The sequence below is a fragment of the Crocodylus siamensis genome, chromosome 3, assembly GCF_052110815.1.
Source record: "Crocodylus siamensis isolate JL-2025a chromosome 3, ASM5211081v1, whole genome shotgun sequence".
NCBI classification, from domain to species: domain Eukaryota; kingdom Metazoa; phylum Chordata; order Crocodylia; family Crocodylidae; genus Crocodylus; species Crocodylus siamensis.
Window position 1 is genome coordinate 145,434,239 of NC_143397.1, and position 16,680 is coordinate 145,450,918.

Below are 16,680 nucleotides of genomic sequence, written 5' to 3' on the forward strand. Positions count from 1 at the left end.
TGACAGGTAGCTGGACCACCATCTGGTCATCTCTGAAAAATATCTCAGCTTGCAATTTTGTGAGTAGGTCCCGCCCAAGTAGTGCAACCGGGCAACTTGGAGAATATACAAAGGAGTGCTCAAGCAAATGGTCCCCCACTTTGGTGAGAAGTGGCTTACAAACAGGGAGTTGGGATTGCGTTCCCTCAATCCCTTCCACAAGTACATGCTGTTCACTAGTTCCTGCACAGGGGGTGTTTTCTGGAATCATTGAAAATGTAGCCCTGGTATCGACCAAGGCTTCAAAGTTTTTGCCACCAACCCTAATGGTTACCATGGGATCTTCTCGGGTTCCAACCCGAAGGGTAGTGGTCTTAGATCCCCGTCCCCTTCATTCTGTGTCCTCACCCTTTTCCTCTGCCCGCATGAGGTGGCCTCTTGGTTCACCCTCTCTCTTCTCCTTTAACTTTGGGCATTTCCTCTTCCAGTGTCCTTTCTCCCTGCAGTAAGCACAAACGTCTGCTCCCACTCTTTCTCCTTTCCCTTTCTGTATCCCAGCCTTTCCAGGGTTACCTCCAGTTATAGCAGCTGCCAGCACTGCCATCTGTCGCTGAGCCTTTTATCCTCCTTGCGCTCCTGCATATGCTCACGATTCCCATATACCTTATATGCAATTTCCACCAGCTCTGAAATCAGTTTCCCAGCACCTCCCTCAGTTTTCTGTAACTTCTTACGAATATCAGCAGCGGATTGACCAATAAACATAAGATTTACCATGCGTTGATTATCTGGGGCTTCTGGATCTAGGTCCGAAAACCTGCGGAACGCCTCATACAGCCTCCCGAGGAAAGCTGAGGGATCCTCTTCTCTTCCCTGTCTCACTTCATACAATTTAGACAGATTAGTAACCCGAGGCACTGCCTTCCCCATTGCTTCCACTATAATCCCCAGATACCGTGCACTCAGCTCTCTTCCTTCTGCAGTATGATTATCCCATCTCGGTTCCTCAAGAGGGCAGGTATCACGCAAGGTACGACCAGCAGCTCCCTCTGCTTCTACCCTGGCTGCTGCAATGTGCTCTGCCGTCCCTAACGCTAATCTCCTCTCCTCTGGGGTCAGGAGGGTTTGAAGCATCATCTGGACATCAGCCCAAGTGGGTCAATGGGTTTGTCCAATAGATCAAAACAGGTCCCTCATCTTTTCAGGGTCTTCACGAAAAGAGGGGCTCTGATTCTTGCAGTTAAATAAATCTGAAGTACTAAATGGGGTGTGGACAAAAGTTGCATTGTCCCCCTCTCCGATAACCTCTCGCATCGGGCAATTCAGCACCGGCTGTGATTCTACAGTCTTGCGTAAATAATAGCCCTTATTCCCTGATTCAGATGGGGCACTTGGCTGAGGCTCACGCTCTGAATCATTAGGTATGCTTTGATACGCCGGTGGTGGTTTCCCTGAGGGAGGGAGCGGTGGTGCAGAGGGACTGGATCCTGAGGAGGTGTCTGATTCATCCTCGCTACCTGACAGGGTGACTGGAGAGCGGGTCCGATACTCAGCCAATTCAGAATTCCCCCCCTCATTAGACTCAGGGAGTACAGGCGGTCCTCCTCGAGTCTGTCCTTTAACAACCATCACATGAGACTTTACTAAGCATTTCTTAATCCAAGGTGGCTGATTTTGAACCACCCACAACCAACAATCGATATAAGGAAATTGATTCCAATATCCGTTTTGCATAACTATTTCATGGATAGCTATCACTTCTTTTACTACAAAGGATCCTTTCGGGGTCCAGTGGACCCCAAATGTTGGCCACTCGAGTTGACAAAACTTAATTAAATCACCCTTTTTCATCCTCACTCCATAATCTGCCTGCTTTCCAAATTTACTGAAGTTTTGTAATATATAACTTAAAGGCGTATCCGAGTTTTCTACACGGGAGTGACCCGCACCCATATGCCCACAAAAGTGCGTCCAACGCACACCAAATACCAAAAGATCCTAGTTACAGATGGTTCTCATATACCAGGCTGAAAATTTCCCAGTATTAAACCAAATTGAACACGTCTTTGTTCCCGGATCCAGACCAAATTGGGCAAGGGAATTCATATACCCCAGAGATCTCGATCAGAATGCCGGAATGTGTGTCTGGCATCCTCAGAAACCAAAAATTTTGCACAGGAGCCTTTAATGTCTCGGGTACCCCGACACGTCTCAAACCCCCTGGGCAAGCCCAAAAAGGCGGCTCGGTGCGCACTCCCCGTGGTGGCAGAGACGATCTTGTCACTGAGCCCCAAGGTGATCCAGAGACGTCCCATCTGGGGTGCCAAATTGATGCTTAAAGCGGTTCGTTTCTCTGGAGGCCACTAAAATCACAGACACACACTCATTAGATGGCACAAAAGGTGTATTTGCAAATAGGGTCAGAGCAGAGTCAAAAACTCGATTACTCTGAACCCACCAAGGAATTTTGCAGGCTGTATTTATCTCTTTCCTCCTGGGCACGTGTGCAGAAACAGGAACTCTTACAGCTCACTTCCATTTCATACAAGCATACATGTGGTTACATCACTACATACATCGCATGTATATTATAATTAACTACTTAAGTATGCAGGGCGGAGAGGTAAATATGCATCAGCTAATTAAGCATGCTCAGAGAGTACTATAGGTCACCAAGAGTTCAAACCCCCCTCCCCCTTTCAAGGACACAGTCAGTTGAATTCCAGCTTCTGTAATCTGTATGAGAGGCTAGGGAGAAGCTGGGGGAGAGTCTGCGATTTAGTATAAGAAAAGCTGTGGCAAGGCTGGGCAAGGAAAAAAGTCCTTGGCAGTGTTTCTTATCAGGTGCAAGATGCAAGCTGTGGATTTCTAACACTACTCCATTTCTAACAATATTCCATTTCTAACAAGATGGAGCCTGGCGAGGTGGAAAATATTCTTCATTTCATAGACATAGACACTTGGGCTGGAAGGTACCCCAGAGGATCATTGAGTCCAGCCCTGCCCCATTTAATAATTCTTTATTATTTTTTCCCCCCTCAAATGGCTTTAATTTTGTCTTTTCCCTGCCACCACTACTTTCCAGCCTCCTTTGGTTTAACTCTCCCAGATTGGTTTATATGAAATAGACAGCCTAAAGGACGTACAGTAGTGGTTTGAGATGAAACACCAAAAAAAACAGCACTGTTATAGGCAACTCTCACATTCTGCACAGCTCTCACTCCAGTGGGCCTCTTGCAGCAGAATTCAGTTTACTCTTTGGTCTACATCTTTGTGTCTGGCCACACTGTGCTGAGTATAGAGCCCCAAAGCTAAGGACAGACATTCAAAAAGCCTGAGCCTGAATTGATTCATTCTTTGCAGGTTAGTTTAATCTGGCTAGGTTGTTTAATCTGGCTAGGTTGAACCAGTTTGTAACTGTATAGAACAGAGGTGGGCAAAATGCGGCCCGTGGGTCAGATGTGGCCCGCCAGGCCATTCTATCTGGCCTGCGGGGCCCCTAAAAAAAATATAGAAAATGAAAATTTATCTGCCCCTGGCTGCCTGTCATGCAGCCGTCGATGGCTTGCCAAAACTCAGTAAGTGGCCCTCTGCCCAAAATAATTGCCCCTGGTACAGAAAGCCAGGCACACGCTGCTGTGCCTGCTGTCTGTGCCAGAGCTCCAGTGAGGGAGCAGAGGGGCAGAGAGCCCTGCCGAGGGCTGCAAAGCATCTGGGAAGCTGGGAGACTCTGGTTTAACTTAAACCAGCAAGGGGTCTGGGACAGACATTGCATAAACCGGTGTGAGCCAAATCGGTTAAGTCTGATACTATGTTCAACCAGGTTTATCTCAAACTGGTTTCAGCCATTTTCAAACTGGTTTATGTGCACTGAGCGTCTGTTCTGTTAAAGGTTTAAACCAGTTTCTGGTCACGTAAATCAGTTTGTGTAATGTCTGACCCTAGCCCTAGGGATTCAGGGAAAGGTAGCTTCCTGTAATGGTAAGATGTTTCTGGGTTAGGATAAAAGATATTTGAAAAAAGAAAAAGGTTAACACTTTATAAAACCTTGGTGTAGATGGTGTTAAGAGTCATTGGAGGGTCATTGTGTTTACCTCCTAGTTAAAAGGGCAAAATGCATTTTATCTCCTTTGTGTTCCCAAGGTTGTGCATTCAGAAAACTCAGGCTTTCTATTTAATATTAGCCAATCTGAATGAGTTAAGTGAACAGCTGGCCAGAGCTGTAAATTTTTCTGTCTGAAGAACCCTAATCCCACATTAGACTCATCGCAACCAGATAAGCCATTTCTGAAGTACAGGTTACTTTCCCTGCGCTAGGTTTTTTAAAATGTGCCGGTTCAGGTGTTAGCTGACATGTTTTTTAACCTTAGTCCTAGTTTAGACACAGTTTAGAGCAGCACCCCTAGAAGATAATTTATGCCATGGTAATAGTCATAGCTCCCAGAATTCTTTCACTACAGCAGGCTTTGGCTTGGAGAGAGAAGTTATGTTGGTTGGAAGAGAAGTTATGTTGGTTGGAGAGAGTAAGTAGACCACAGAGCTGGCTATAGTGCCAATTATGCCCTGTGTAGAACATTGCTCTTGGCACTTGGGATCTGATTGAGAGTGTACTGAGAGCCTGCAGATTTACCTTGGCACTACTTTAAGTTGATGAAGAGCCTCATAGTATTCAACACCATTAAATAGTTGAGGGATATACAAGTTGAGCACATAACTGGCCATTGTCAATATGAAGATCCAGCCAAGACCACTTGCTAGAAGCTAGAGTCGGGGGACAGACTGAAAGGGCCACCTCCCCTTTAGCATACAGTATGATAAAGACTAAGAATGCTATAGACAGTACTTGACTGTGGGTAAATGTAGACTGCATGCTAAAGACAATGCCTAAGAATTTCACCACTTTACATTTTTACTATGTGCTGTTGTGGTTAACATGTGCAGTCTTATGCCTCAACCATACTGTACCATGCAATATATTTTTTAACTTTAACAGTACTGTTTCCTGCACAAACTTAAACCGCATGCCTAACAAAATACCTAAGACTGCTTTACTGTCCTACAGTTATGTATCAATGTGGTTACTATGTTCAGGATTCTGTTCCTCTCATAACTCTGCCTTAGTGTACACGTTTAACTTTAACATTTTCTTAATAAACCTTTTAAATCTGTTGTTGTGGATATTTATTATTGACTTGAATGTCCTGGTTACTGCCCTGCTCTGCCTGAACAGCTCAAGTTCCCACAGGGAGCTTAGAACCTACCCCATCGTGGTGGTTCTCTGGATCTCATTCATTTGCTGTTGAGGAATGTGTTTTAGAGACAGCTGAAATATAGAAATAAAAACTTTTTGGCTGTAGCACAAGTACAGTAATTTAAATAAAATCAGGAGGGATTTATCTATAGCAATGAAAAGCAGAGAAACAAGGGGACAGCTAGTGTGTTTGAATCTAACACTGTTTAATGGGCAGGGATTGAAAGTCTTATTTAACAGCAGCCCAGTTTTTATCTCTTGTGTATCTTCATTCTTTTGGCCTTAAAACTGCCCTTTTTATTTTCTGATATAAAACTGAGCACAACATTAATAATCCTTGTCCATAGGACACCTGTGGTATTTAGTCAATTTTAAGACAAGGTTTTCTGTCTCAATCAGCACCGGGGGTGAGGGGAGCATGAAGAAAGCTCTTCATCTTACATTTGTATACAAGGAAACCTCAGTAAATACATTGTCTACCATTAGTCTGCTACCAAAAGTACCATGTGCTCTATAATAGAAACTGACTATGAAATCGAGTCAGTGCAGCCCACACTAAGCATGACTATAAAACACAAGGCAAAACATATTCAATATACTGGCTCACCATGACTTGGGAAAAAAAAAAAGTTGGCACTGGGGGAAGAATTACACACAACAGGCACTATCGTGTATGTTATTCAAATCACCTGCACTAACCTATCCTGTTGTAGGTTTCCATCTGCACATTTGCCCATATGGCTGAGGGCAGGCAAAACTTGGGGGCATCCAAACACCAAGTCTCCAGGCTTGGACCTGCATGTAGGATGCCTGCCAGAAGACTTTGGAAATATCCGAAGCCCCTGGTGGGGGTGGAGGATGTTTGCCTGTTGTAGGGCAACTTATGGTTCTGGACTGACTCATGGATATGGACTTGATTTGGCTGATTCGGCTTGGAACATGAAAAGTTTCTTTAAAAAAAAAAAAAGTACTCTTTCTTGGCACAGGAAACCCATGAATGTGGCACGAGGCAGTACCCTGACCAAGGTAATGCATAGTTACCCTCTCATTCTCACTTCCAGTAGGAAGATCCTGGCTATATTCTGACTTTTTGGAAATGGGAGATTCCTTCCTAGCTTATTCCTGGAGCCATATGGCTGAGGGCAAGTGAAATGGCAACTGAACCCTAAGCCTCCGAGTTTGGGCCTGTATGTAGGATACCTGCCAAAGGATATGGAAGCATTTGAAGCCCCAGGTGGGTGTGGAAAATGCTTGCTGGTAGTAGGGCCCCATATGCTTCTTGAATGACTTGCAGATTTGGAATTGATTTGGCTGATTTAACTTGGAATGCCAACATTTTTCTTTAAATTAAATAAAAAGTTTGTACTCTCTCTAAGTTAGTGCTGAAGTGCTGCTTAAAGGTGCATTTATGTAGTACCTGTGCTAAAACTTGTAATAGTTATAAAAAAGTAAAATACACTAATTCTGGATGAACTAAGCCTATGGGTAACTGTAGTAACTTACCTATATGTAAATTACTGCAGGCATGTTTACTTCAAGCTACTTGTTTTCAGATTTATCTCTCTCTATTCCATGCACTCAGGGAGAGCAGGGTTAGACAGTAAAGGGTGTGGGGAAAGGGCTGCAGGGGGAAGAAGTTGTGGGGGGCAGAGGGCATGGGTGTTACCTGCTCCTCTAGATTTATTTCCTCTACTGTAGCAGTGGGAGGGGGACAAATTCAAGGCCCATCTCCAATGATTAGGTACTATACTTGGAAAATTAGGACAATTTGTTCATTTTTCCATATATATAATCTAATTATTGGGGTGGTCATCTTCTATCTGAATAAATGTGGTACTTCTATAAGTGTCCTGTAATTCATCAGTAGCTGCTGTATACATTTTTTTAAGACCCTACATATCTACTCAGGCATGCACCTATCAGAATTTTTCTCTCCTTTTAACAGCAAAAGAAAGCAGAAATGTTTGTATGCTTAATTCAGTAATTGAAAATTAAGGGAGTTGCATACAAGCTTTCCATGTTTACCATTTAAATTTGAGGGGGAAGAGATGATGGTAGAAGTAAATGTACTGCATCATAAACAGGTGTGCTTTGCTGCCTGATTGATAAGCAACTAGACTTCCTCTGTGAAGTCAGTGGTTTTAATAAATTTTGCAAAGGGGAATAGGTTGAAACTGTTTGATTAGATCGAGTAGGTTGTCATAAACAGAGTACATAAAAGAACATTAGTGAGAGAACAGAAGTTTAAGTTGATCTTCTACTCTCTTCCCCCCCCAAATCGTATTGCTGCTGATAAGAGACCAGTGAGATTGTTTTGAAGGATGTGCTATCTCAAATACTGGTACTTTCAGCACAGGCTTGTCTGTGTGATGGGCATAATCAGTGAATGGGTGGTATAGCTTCTAAAGTGGCAGCTGATATGCTTTGAAGATTTCAAGCAGCTGTTGTCTGGGAGCTCACGATAACTTTTTTTTTTTTAAATGCTGCAATGGGAACAGTACCAAGAGCGAAATCTTTTTTCCCCTCTGGGGTGTTTTGAATTATAGCTATATAAAATGTTGTGTGAAGTTGGTGTTCGCTAAATGTTGCATGGAATGGTATACATCAGAGGGCTAGCAAATGGTGCTTGTGAAGAACATTTCTGTGCTGACTACTTAGCATTACATTTACTTAAAATAGTAGCGCTCATGGCCCACTTGCACACCTCCCTGTAGTGCTGGTTTGGGGGTGGGGGGTGTGTAATTAAAAAAATAAATAAAAGGACCTCCTTCTTTCTTCTCTTCCAGTGATAACATGGTGGCTAAAGGACAGGGATGCCAGAGAAAGAGGAACATTCCTCCTTGACTGTCCCTGGCTAATTTTCACAAGATGTGGGGCAGAGAGATTAATTGCCAACACCTGCTCTCTCTGAAGAAATATAATGGACCAATAAAGTAACCAGTACTTAATTAAAATAATCCATGGTCTGAGAGGATCACCATGGCCAAGGACTCTTGAAAGTAAATAGCAATAAAACACTGAAAAATCTGTCTGTGTGTTGGTACGGGGTGGCTTAGGTCAGGAGTTGACAACCTGTGGCCCACAAGCCAGCTGGCGCGTAGAAGAACACTGGATCTGGCCTGTGGCAGCTCAGAGAATTGGCAGCATGCTCCAGCTACAGTGGCAGAGGAGGCACCCCTAGGGTCTTAGTATCTGCTTTCTCTCCATTTTCTGATCACTGGGGGATATGGGTCTGTGGGCAGCAATGGGGGCTATGTCATAAACAGCAGCCTCCAGTGACAAAAAGGTTGCCAATCTCTGATTTACATAATTGGCAATATGATAGAGAATCTCTGCTGTTTTTCAGATGGCTGCCCACTGTCTTGGTCTACAAGTGCTCCATTTTTGAGATCAGATTTTTATGATCAGAAGTATTACTGTGAATGTGTTTATTACCACTGGTGCTGAAACTGGCCGGTGGGCTTGTGTCATAAAGCCTGCAGAGCTCTCAACAGTTTTGGAAATTTGGTGGCAGGGGAGTGGTGGAAGCACTAATTACTGTGGATTTCAGAACATGTTTCCAGAGTGGGGCTGGACTGCAGCAGATCGATTCAGCTGGCATGCAGCTGAAAGGTTGAGCACCGCAGGTTAATAACCACTCACCATGCTTGATACACATGGATTAATGGTTTCCTCAGGCTTAATCAGGGTAATTAAGCTGTGGTTTCAGGCCTTGTGGCAATCGGTGGGGAGGGGTGGTGCTGCTGGGGCCCCTTGGCCAAACAGAAGCTTGGGGTGGGAGGGGGTGTTGTACTTGGCTTATAAAAATAGTGGTCATCTCCTCAAATTTGGTAGACCTCTATTCATAGGGGCCATGTGACTTGACATTTGGTCCCTCTCTCCCCTCCCCTTGCCATGTCTTCCCATATGCTACTTTTACTAGCTGTGGTCTTATTGCACCCTTACATGGGGTATGCGGCCTTACTATGGAAAGTTGTGTTAAGCAGAGAGGACCTCAGTGTAATAGAGGGAATTGCCCATGAAATTACCACTAAAAACCTTCTTCTGAATCTGTAGAAGTTTAAAAAAAATAAAGGCATATATTTTCTAATATGCCATAGTTTTACAAACTAATATAAATATTTAAAGAAATGGTGTATACAGTTGATTTTAGGCTTTCTGTGGGTACAAGTGTAGGTACATCTGGGAGTGAGTCCCTGCAAAGAGGGTGAAGCAGGGCTGGTGATTACCGGCAGGGCTTTGGTAATTTCTTCTACTTTCTCTGCATGCTCTAATTTTACATTGGTCAATCTATTTTAAAGAAAAAAGATCCTGTTAAGTTGTAGGCTGAAGCAGTTGATTTGATCTCCTGTCTGTAGCTTTTTCACATGACACATTGCTGCAATCTGCTTGAGGAGAGCTGTGCTGAGCTGTGACTTCTAAAGGAACAAAAACATAAACAGAGTTAAAGAGAATTATAAATATGTTTTTGTGCTGTCTGTAGGTATATTGATGAGTCAGAGTTTTACCACGTTACCCTTTTGTGGATTGCGTAATCCTGACAATTTGTTTTCCCGAACCTCCCAATTAAGTTAGCAGTGTTCAGAAGTTTCCATGGCCTTTTTAGGTTTCTTTGTACTATGTTGTTTTGCAAAGAGAGTGATAGATTTTGTGGTTTACTTCCAATGCAGCTTTTCTTTCATGGAAAAGATGTCACAATGCGAAAAGGCAGTGGTTTTGAGTTATGTCTTTGAGCTTAAAAATAATGCTGATTTGACATAGTTGCAGGGTTATTTGTTACTATCATAACATAGAGAAGACTTAGTTGAGGTAATACTTGACTTCCAAGTTGACAAGCATGAAATAATATTGCAATTTTTAAAAATATCGACAAGCTGAGTATCTAGAAGATTAAGACTGGGAAGGAATTGATTTGACTCTTTTCCCAGCATAGATCATGTTGCTTTTTAGAAGCAATGCTGTGTTGGAATGCAGAGGGACATCTCAGTGGGCCACTGCTCACTCTGCTTATGACTTTTTTCCTCCTGATCTTAGTGGGTGATGTGATGTCATAGAAAGCCCTTTGCTCTGTCAGTGGTCAGATAAACCTTTCCACAAAGATCCCTGAAGAATTTACTAATGTCAGCCTTCCCAGTTATCTTGTGCTGAACTCTTCACCCCACTTACACCCAGGACCTATTGGCATCATGTACTTGCCCCATCTCTCCAAGATGACAGCTCTTGAGAGGCCATTACTTCAGCCCTTAGGGTAGGGTGGTTGCAGATGCTTGTGGCAGATTGAAGATATGCTGTCTTCTACAGTAATGAAGTCATGCTAGGGTCCCATTTGAGTTTTCTTTCCAGGATGCTTCTGGGCAGAAAATCAGCTTTCCCACTTCGGACATGTAACCCAGTTTTGGGGGTGCTGATTTTGGGAGGGAGAATGTGTTTTTGGTATGTGAACAGATATGGTAATTCTATCCATTAGGTAGGTTAGAGCCTCCTAGCCAGGACAGACATCATGCAGGTTCTTACAGGATCATTCCCACTGCTGAAATGTGGAGAGGACTTCCAGGGGATTTGTACATGTGCTGTGTTTACAAAACACTCTTCTCTTTCAGTGGTGTCTAGGTCAGATCCCTGTTTTAGAAGATCTGTTCCACAGTTTCCTTCTGATAGGTGCACATCTCTTTCATATCAGGACACTATTTGTGAGTCACCAAGAGTGGATTATATATGAACATAAGCAGACAAGGTTCTTTGGATAAATGTGATATCTTTTATTAGACCATCTCAGATTTACTCAAAGAACAGTGTCTGCCTATGTCCTTAGACCAACATGGCTACAACATATACTCTTATTATGTGGATAATCACTTGGAAAAAACCTTTAGTAACTCATTACTTGATATATTTTGCCCACATATCTAAGTTTCTTATCATAATTAGGTAAGTGGTTCTTTTAAACATGTCCTTTCACATTTTGAGGCCCTGTGTTGAACACAGATTAACATAAACTGCCTGGTTCATTGCAACTAATACTACTATTACATAACTCTGATTTAGGAAAACAGAAAAGCTAATGACTGTCTGGAAGATATTGTTTATAAATATAACTGAAGTTTTCCATTTTTTTTCCAAGTACACTTCAGCTATGTTGAGCAGTTTGATGCCAGAGAACACAACTACTTTTTTTTTTTTTTTTTTTTTTTAATGTGTGTACACAGTGGTGAGGGATTAGAGACATTGCAGAGAGACATTATAGTGGTTATAACCTGGCCCTTACAACAAGAAAAGGTGTATGTTGACAGTCTCAGAGTCTAAACGTCTGTCTGCATCTGAGGTACTTCCTTGGCTCCCATCACCATAGTAACTGAATGTCTCTCAATCTTTAACAAAGTCAGCTTCACATCACCCCATGAAGTGGGGAATCTTATTCCATTCTTATAGGTGATAGAGGGACTGAAGCACAATAACAATAAGTCACCTGCAGGAAATGTGGCAGAGCAGGGGATAGAACCCTGATCTCTCTCCTCCTGGGTTGCTATCCTCGCCCTTAGACATTCCTTCCTCTGAACAAGGGTTCCCAAGGCTTAAAAATAGTGACAAAATACAATGATATAATATTTCTCTTCTCATTGTGTTGTTCAGTTCTCTCAAGTGCATTTATGTCCCGCTGGAATTACACTTAACGCTGTCAGTCTCTTGGTATATCATGCCCCAAAGTCCTCAACTTCCAAGGATGTTATGAGGATAGAGATGCATATAGCTACATGCGGAATTTGTGGCTGTGGAAGTAAACGCATTTAAATAACATTGAAACAGAATTGCAGCAACACTTTAGAATTCACTGTGTGAATATACTCATTTAAGCAAAATACTTACTGGCTAAACAGCACAAATTATAATTCATTGGTCATTGTTGCGGTTGCCCTGAGACATGCCCTTGAATTTATGACTTCAAATAAAAGAATATAATTGTTAGGGATTCAGGTATAAACACTGTTTTTATTTTTCTCACACTGTTTCCTGAGTGCCAAGAGGTTTTGGGTCAGCCTTTCTTGCTTTCAAAAGTAGTTTAATGTATTCCCTTCCTTCCCTTTCCCCCAAAATGTACTGATGCTTATATTTAGGGCAAGAATTGTCTATTGAGTGGTTCTAAAACCTTGCACACAATACTTGAACCTATAAAGGTTATAGGAACTAGCTTCAAAGAAAGGTCCTTTACGTTGTCCTAGTCTGGTTCTTTTCAGTAGTAAATTAGAATTTACTGTTCTTCCCTGTTTGTGGATGGACGCAGAAAATACTTGCTTCTTGGGCATTTAAGTTAAGCCTCTACACTTTTTTTTTTTTAAGTAGTATTTTTTATGGTTGACTCTGAATAATTAATCATTTAGCATAGGGAATGGGCTAGTTACCTGATTCCCTACAACATTTTGTATTTGAACGTGACAAAAGATGTTAATTATGGAGCCTCTAATAAACATGGATAAAAAAATAAATCCCTTGGAACTCTTTTTGTCATTTTAGGGTAAGGACTATTAGAGTTCCTGGTTTGCATATTTGCATCTCTACTGCCTGCTTTGGTTATGCAGCTGACAGTTAACTAAGAAGTGGAATAAATCTTTTTATAGGAAACAGTGAGACTACAGATACCTATTATTATTTTTAGAGCTTGCAATTGTATTAGGTGTAGAGGAGGCGGGAAGAACTGTGTGCACCTATCTAACATCAATTCAGGATTTTTTGTGTTAGTGATCTGTCAACTAGTTAAAAATGAGGTAACCTCATTGGTTTGGTTTTAAACAATTTTGTCTTTATTACTTTCTAATAAATTATCTTGGCCCAAAACTGGCTAAAAAGTAATAGCAAAGTAAAACAAAGCTTGGTGAACCAAACTGATACACTAAGCCATCCTGAGAAGTGTTGTGGAGCATTGGGAATGTAAAATGGCTCTCCTGAGGTCTTGCTCATAGGATTTTCTTTTAGAAAACGAAGCGGTATTCTCCTAGGAAAGTGATCTCATATTATTCTGCTTCTATGGTGTTTTGCCAATCAGATGGAGACCAAATAGAGATAACATTAGTGAGCTGTTTGGGAAAGTGCTAGATTATCTTCCATTTATTTTGGGAGGCTAAATTTTGTATTAGATGATGATGAAGAATTGCTTTTCTCTTTTAAATAGTTCATTTGAAATTTTATTTTAATGTCAGGTAAAAATAAGTGTTACTAATATCATACTTGCCATTATCATACCATATAATACAGGGATGAGCAAAGTCTAGCCCGCAAGTGCAAAGTCAGTGCACTCCATTTCCCAGCGTCCCCTGCCCGTATGGCTAGGGCTGGTCTCCATTGACAGCCATGTGATGCTGTGGCTAGTAAAGCGAGCAGAACACTGGCTTGCATTCATAGATGCTTCTCAAGGAAATCGCAGGACGTTATTCTCCCTTGTACTCTGCCTTAGTGAGGCCGCAGCTGGAGTACTGCGTCCAGTTTTGGGCTCCACAATTCAAAAAGGATGTGGAGAAGCTTGAGAGAGTGCAGAGGAGAGCCACGTGCATGATCAGAGGTCAGGAAAACGGACCTTATGATGAGAGGCTGAAAGCCCTGGGACTCTTCAGTCTGGAAAAGACAGGCTCGGGGTGATCTGGTGGCCACCTATACATTTATTAGGGGTGTTCACCAGGATCTGGGGGAACTTCTGTTCACCAGAGCACCCCAAGGGATGACAAGACTGAATGGTCACAAACTCCTCTGTAACCATTTCAGGCTGGACATAAGGAAGAACTTCTTTACTGCTTGAGTCCCCAAGGTTTGGAATAGACCGCTGCCTGGGGTGGCTCAAGCACCCACTTTGAATGCTTTCAAGACACTTTTGGATGTTTATCTTGCTGGGATCCTATGACCCCTGCTGACTTCCTGCCCCTGGGGCAGGGGGCTGGACTGGATGATCCTCCGGGGTCCCTTCCAGCCTGAATGTCTATGAAATCCCAGCCGCATCTGAGATATGATAGCGCAAGGCTGGGGTTGCCATGGAGACCAGCCCCAGCCATACTGGCAGGGTGCATTGCAGGGCAGGGGCTTGCTCCAGAGCTGCTGGGATCTTGTGGCAGGGGCAGCTTGGTCTGGGGCCAGGGCAGAGCTGGGATCTGCAGCCTGAATGCTCTGGGCAGGGGAATGCAGCTCTTCCCTGCCTCAGGACCAAGGAGCTAGGGCAGAGCCACAGTTTGCTGCCTTCATTTCCCCTTCCTGGAGCACGCAAGCTGCAGATAGTGGCTCTGCCCTGGCTCTGGACCAAGCTGCTCCCACCACAAGATCCTAGTGGCCCTAACAGCATGGCTGGGGTCGGTTTCCATGGCAACCCCAGCCTGGTGCTATCTCAGTGCGGGTGTGGCTGGGGCCCCAGTCATGCCGGCAGGGTCTGCTAGGAAATGGAGTCTGGCTGCTGGCCAGCTCTACCATTTTGCCCACCCCTGATATAATACCATGCTTGTTCATAAACAGAATGGGAGTGCCTGTAAGCATCACTCCAGGCTGCATCTTGATTAATGTATTTAGAATGAATAGGGGTGTGAACGCTACGAAGAAGTTCAGTTCTGGCTGAATGTTACAGGCCTTCCAGTCTTTAGGGACTACTCTTTTAGCAATGCTGCTTTAGTTTAAAAAAAAAAAAAAAATCTTCAGGATGTTCATGATAAAATGATACATCAGTGCTACAAAACTATAGGTTTTCCTTCTAAATAACTAATTATTTTTCCCTCCAATGAATATACAGGATTAATTAAAGACTGAGGTGCTTACTTGATAAAAGAGTTACATGATAACATTGAGGTATGCCCTCTTGCCTCCAGTCCATCTGTGATGCCAGTCCTCATCGAGTGGTTGTTTATATTTTTAAACAAGTATTTTTGTGTTTTTCACTGTTGTTGCCTATTGTGCATGGAACTGGCTTTTACTCAGATTGTGAGTTCTTTGGGGCAGGGACTGTCTTTCTGTTGTTTATGTACACAGTACATATGATGGCATCCTGGGCTATTATGGGGCATAGTGGAGCACAAGTGTGTTACATTATTACAAATAATAGCAAAGATATGTTTTCATTAACCAAGGGCATGACATTTCCAAAAATGTTGCACTAAGGTTTGACTATTGAATCCGAGGGTATCTTTGAGAGCAGGCCATTCTTTATAATAGGTTAAATCTAATCTCTTGAATGTGATATAGACCAGAAGCTCCTAGTTTGAGCTCTAATTCTTTAATGTAACCTTCTGTCTTCCAGAGAACTCCACAGAAGCAGACTTATGGCTGCTGAACAGTTGCACAGTAAAAAGCCCAGCTGAAGACCACTTCAGAAACTCAATTAAGTAAGTTGAAGTCATTTTTTCCAAAGAAGAGCTTATCATATTTATCTGTGATAAGTCTTTGGTTTTAAATTATACCTGTTTTCAATCTAAAAGTAAACCCTCCCTGGTGTATAGCAGAAGGGAAGTGTGAGTTTGAATGTCATGGTGATCTTCACTCACCCAGCTGCAAAGGATTTGTAAACCCTAATGTGGTAATTGTCAAAATAGGTATCCTGGGGTTTTGTAAGTGTTTCAGTAGTCCAGTTGCTTGAGAGATCCAACCCTCTATTACTGCAGTGGTTTCCAATTAATTTTTAAGAAAGATTTGTTAGTGTTTTCCTTTAAATAATTGCATACATGTTTTGGAAAGGTCTGTGAATGACTAACTATGTTAGTGATATAGAATCGTAGTGATAGTGTTGGGGACTTCCACCTTTTTGACTTCAGCAAAAGTATAGCTGTAATGAGAGTTAATGGAAAACCTGAACATTCATAGGTGGATTGTGTCAAGTATAAATAAAATGTGTTATTCCCCATTGCTCATATTACCTGCGTGGTGTTCCTTTTAGTAAACAATCCCATGGATGTTTCTGGAATCAGTTGTTTGGTGTAGCCTATTGATTGATCATTTGCTGAAAATTCACTTGGCAAGGAACATACAGTTCTCATCAAGCAGCTGGCACACTAAGTGGGGGTGGGGAGGGAGTGGTAGTAGGGATGGGAGCTTGATTGAAGCTCTTGGCTTGCAGTCCTACAGCTCCTAACAACTCCTCAGTGCTGTGCCCTGGAACAGAAACAATTTGCCCACAGTGGGTGAACAATTAAAATAAAAAGATTCCTTCTTTATCCTACAGAGAAGTTCATTTCCTGGTTGCCAGTGCAGTGTTCTGTGATGAGATTAGCCTCATGTGTTGCCAAGAAAAGCTTGCTTCTTGCTTTCCAGAACTGGCAGTCAGTGTGTATGGGCCAACTAAACAGATGACAGGATCTTTTCCAGTTCAGTTGTGGTGATCTTTCTGCTGTACTGATCACAGACCAGAATTGACAGTAGAAGTGTGTGCCTTGCTGGATGGAGCTGATGAAGAGAGAGGCCCAACAAAAATACTCCCTGAATTTCATGTTTTT

General features: G+C 42.6%; 1 protein-coding gene across 1 annotated transcript in view; it reads left to right on the plus strand.

Moving 5' to 3' along the window:
• The window catches only part of CDKAL1 (CDKAL1 threonylcarbamoyladenosine tRNA methylthiotransferase), a 673,650-nt gene that overhangs the window by 108,664 nt on the left and 548,306 nt on the right, over positions 1-16,680 (plus strand). Inside the window, exon 5 of the mRNA XM_090039422.1 lies at positions 15,492-15,576. Within this exon, the coding sequence (XP_089895548.1) occupies positions 15,492-15,576 (85 nt within the window). The remainder of the gene's footprint in view (positions 1-15,491; positions 15,577-16,680) is intronic.